Source organism: Parasteatoda tepidariorum, chromosome 10 (assembly GCF_982258835.1).
Source record: "Parasteatoda tepidariorum strain Cologne lab strain chromosome 10, Ptep-v5.0, whole genome shotgun sequence".
In the NCBI taxonomy this organism is placed as follows: Eukaryota; Metazoa; Arthropoda; class Arachnida; order Araneae; family Theridiidae; genus Parasteatoda; species Parasteatoda tepidariorum.
The window spans coordinates 46069800-46073817 of record NC_141764.1 but is presented as its reverse complement, the minus strand read 5'-3'; the positions used below and the strand labels follow the sequence as shown (position 1 = coordinate 46073817).

At 35.0% G+C, this 4018-nt stretch overlaps 1 protein-coding gene across 1 annotated transcript; it reads left to right on the top strand.

Annotated features, from left to right (window-relative positions):
* The first annotated feature begins 1554 nt into the window (after positions 1 to 1554).
* Positions 1555 to 3263, top strand: LOC147802537 (uncharacterized). Its single transcript, XM_087152761.1, has 2 exons — positions 1555 to 2332; positions 3136 to 3263. Exons 1-2 carry the CDS (start codon positions 1555 to 1557, stop codon positions 3261 to 3263), a joined length of 906 nt encoding a protein of 301 aa, XP_087008887.1.
* Positions 3264 to 4018: the final 755 nt, after the last annotated feature.

Genomic DNA, 4018 nt, shown 5'->3' with positions numbered 1-4018 from the left:
TATTTTAGTCTGCTCTTACGACCAAAGTATTGGGATCATATTTTCTAAATTGCAAACCCCCGTATATTTTGTGAATCAGAAATCCAAATCCGTAGAAAAAATGTATGTTTATTCAGAAAAAGTACATTTTTGTGCCTGATCGTAACTTAAAATATAATCTGCACTGATTAATGATGATATTTGAGATCATTCCCTCGAAACATTCAGATTGAGTCCTAGATAGTTAAAGATTATAGGTCAATTGCGGAAAAAAGTACTGAAGATTCCGTTATTTTTTACTGTAAAATTCATTCTATCGGAACATGTTACGGAGCAAAAAATGGATTTTACGGTAAAAAAGGATTTTATGGAAGATGCATTCAAAGTGTCAGTACTTTATATAGTAATTTGATCCGCGTTTTTTTTCATTCAGTGAAGAACATAAAGAAACGATAGTTAGATCAAAAGTTATCGACCAGCCATTTAATATCAACGAAGTCCGACATGCTATTAACAAAATTGCGAATAACAAAGCCTCAGATCCAGATAATCTTCCTCCAAAACTTATAAAAGTTATGTTTAAACAGGAGCCATTATGGTTTTTAGCCCTTCTTAATATGTGTTATTATTTAAATTATTTTCCTAAACCATGGAAAATTGCAAGATTCGTACTGATTCCAAAAGCTGGTAAAAATCCAAACAAACCGGAAGCATAAGACCATTTTCTTTGTTTCCAGTTAGGGGGAAGGTACTGGATAAACTATTAGCTAATAGACTCACTTTTTTCCTCGAAGATAACAACTTACTTCATGATGATCAACATGGTTTCAGAGCCGGGAAATAAACTACAACCATGAAGGCTTAATCAAACAAATAGAAAAGGCAAGACGAGATGGAAGACACTCTCTGGGGATCTCATTGCGACAGCGTTCTTCTGGTTAACATCATTATGGAACTTAATCACCTTGCAACTTCAAACACGTTAACAAATTTCATTAAAAGCTTTCTCTCTGATCTATATGTAACCTACAATCTAGCACAGGATAGCTTGTCACAGAAACTATGCCTGGGTATGCAACAGGGTTCGTGTCTCGGCCCAATCCTGTGGCTCCTTATTGCAAACACAAGACTGAATATGCAGAGATGAGACTGCGACACAATAATTTCTTATGGGGATGACTTTATGTTTCTTTTCACTGGAACAACTCTCGACCACTTGGAACCTCTCGCAACAGCCAAGTTGGAATGGTTCGAACAATGGGCTGTGGAACATAATCTGAAATTCAGCTCTACAAAAACAGTAGCTATCGTTTTTCCCAAGAAGAAGCAACTCTCACATAAACCCACAGTAAATGGAGAGAGAATTTCTGTTCAAACTACAATAGACTACCTTGGTTTCATGATTAATGGTCAATTGTCCTGGTTGCCCCATTTAGAGGCACAACGTACAAAAATTCCCAAGTTTTACGCCAAATTAAATAGAGTCATTGGAATCGACTGGGGAATCACGCCAAGCATCAGAAAATTTATTTATTTGATCAGTGTATTACGCCTCCTCCTATATGGATGCGAAATATGGATAAAGATCAAATAAGAATTAACAATAAATTAAGAAAAATAGAAAAAATTCCCCTAATCTCAGTCACAAGAAGCTACAGAACTACCTCAACTGCAGCACTCCAAATCCTTGCTGGAACTTTACCACTTGATTTAAACATAAAACTTGAAGCAAGAATTTCCAATATTTACTTTCATGAAGAAGAAGATTACGAGTATCAAACTATTCCAAAACTTAATATAAGACATCCAGTGGAGATTATAATATTTAATTTCGAATACAACAAACCAATAGGAAAGGGAATCGAGATATATACGGACGGATCCAAACTTACGGTTCAAAAAAAATTTAGAACAGGATGCGCTTTTATCGTCTATTCCGACAGACATGTAGTGGAAAATCGTACCTTTAGACTCTCTGATTTTGCAACAGTGTTCCAAGCTGAGTTATGGGCTATCTACCAGTCAATAACTTGGATTTTAAATCAAAACCTAACAGAAACAGTAACACTCTTTTCAGATTCACTATCAGGTCTACAGGCCCTTGAGAACACCGACAATTCTAACTACATAACTCATGCTATTAAAGGGATATACAGACCAAACATTCATTTTAACTGGATAAAAGCACAAGTGGAAAATGAGGGTAACGAGGCGGCTGACCAACTCGCCAAATCTGCATGTGAAAAACTATCTATTGGCATTCATGAAATTCAAGAAAAAAGGACTACTAGAAGGGAAATAACAAAACTATTTATCAACGAATGGCAGCGAATATGGGGCATCGAGGAAAAAGGTAGACATACCTATCAATTAATTTCAAAGGCTAACACCAGCTAATTAATAGCAAATTTTTTCTTAAATCAGTTCCTCACAAACCACGGGGCTCGCGGAGAGCACCAGGCTAGATTTTTTGGCAAGAGAGCACTCTGTGACTCCTGCAATACTTTTGAAAATATGGAACATATTTTAATAAACTGCAGCAAATTTCAAGACCTTCGACAAATTTTTTTCTGGACATTTAAATTATTACCGACTTAAATTATTTTGGAACCAGAAGAAAATCAAACAGGGAATCATTATAACATTGGAACGCCTTTTCCTCACAAGAGAACTTGACTAGACAGCGTTAACTGGGTTCCATGGCTAGTCTTTGGAGCTCCTGCGAATAACTCTAACTCATCGCACTAAATTTCGTTCTAACCTTCCAATGGATATAAATCAGTGAACTTTTTTAACTAACGAGATCTACATTTAATGAGGTGTATTAATTGTATCTCACTGTTAACAATTATCTATGTGGTCTTAGTATTTTTATTTTATTTTAAGTGTTTTTTTCCCATCTTGTAACTTTTTGCAAATACTATATTTGTGTTCTTTTTAGAAATGATTTTCGATTAACTTATTGCTAAAATATTTTGTCAAATTTTCTAACTGTCCATGTTTTGAATTTCTCCTTGTTCTTAGATGTTTCTTAACGGTTGCGTCTCTGTAACTCTTTTATTTGAGATTGTATCTGCTCGCCTGCTATGTCTGAACACTCAAACTCCACAACACTCAAATTTTGTTTACTTTGTAACTACTCTTGTTAATATTCAGGATTCACTAAATTCTTTGCGGCCTTCTGGTTGGGGGAGGTATGGAGAAGGAGGGTTCAGGGTGCCATTTTAAGTGGTGATGATGGAATATCAGGTGAGGTTGGAGTTTGTATTGGTATAGTGGACTAGTTGAAGATATTGACAAATTGAAGATTGATGCTGAAATCAGGGGATGGTGAAAATATTATTTGAACCGGATCAGAATTAATAAGAAGCTTTTATTTCATATAGTTGCAGAGCTCGAGATACAAGCTATAAATATTATTCAAAGGAATTTCAGTTGAATAAGTTTTGCATAACAATATTAAAATAGGACAGGCCATGGGATACAAATCCCCCATGACCTACCTAATCAAAAGCCAGATTAAAAGTACATGTAATTTGTTCCCAACAGACTCAGAAGCATGGGTAGGAGATCCAAAATTGGCGAATTATCAAAATATAACATGGCCAAAACAAAGCCAACCAGCATATCAATATTGGGTCTAAAATAATACCTTGGCGATCACGAGTCGCCAACAAATTTATGAGACTTATTACAACCATGAAACATTTCTGCGGTTAGAAATTAGAATAAAAAGTTATAAATAGATTTTTGTTTTCGATTAGAGGCGACAGTGAATTAATAAGTCTGCATAGTAATGAAATAAAAAGTATCCGTTACATTGGTATCTATAAGAGAAGAATAAATATTTTATATTCGTTTCAGAAGATTAAGTCTTTGATTTGTTTTAAAAGTAATTCTATTAATAAAAATCAGCTTAAGTAATAAGAGATATTTAAAATGATTTCAAATAAATATGTAATGCCAATTGTGGCATCACAGGAGGGTATCTTTAGATCTTGGTGAGGTTGCTGCTCTGCGCGCGCGTTGCCCAGCCTAC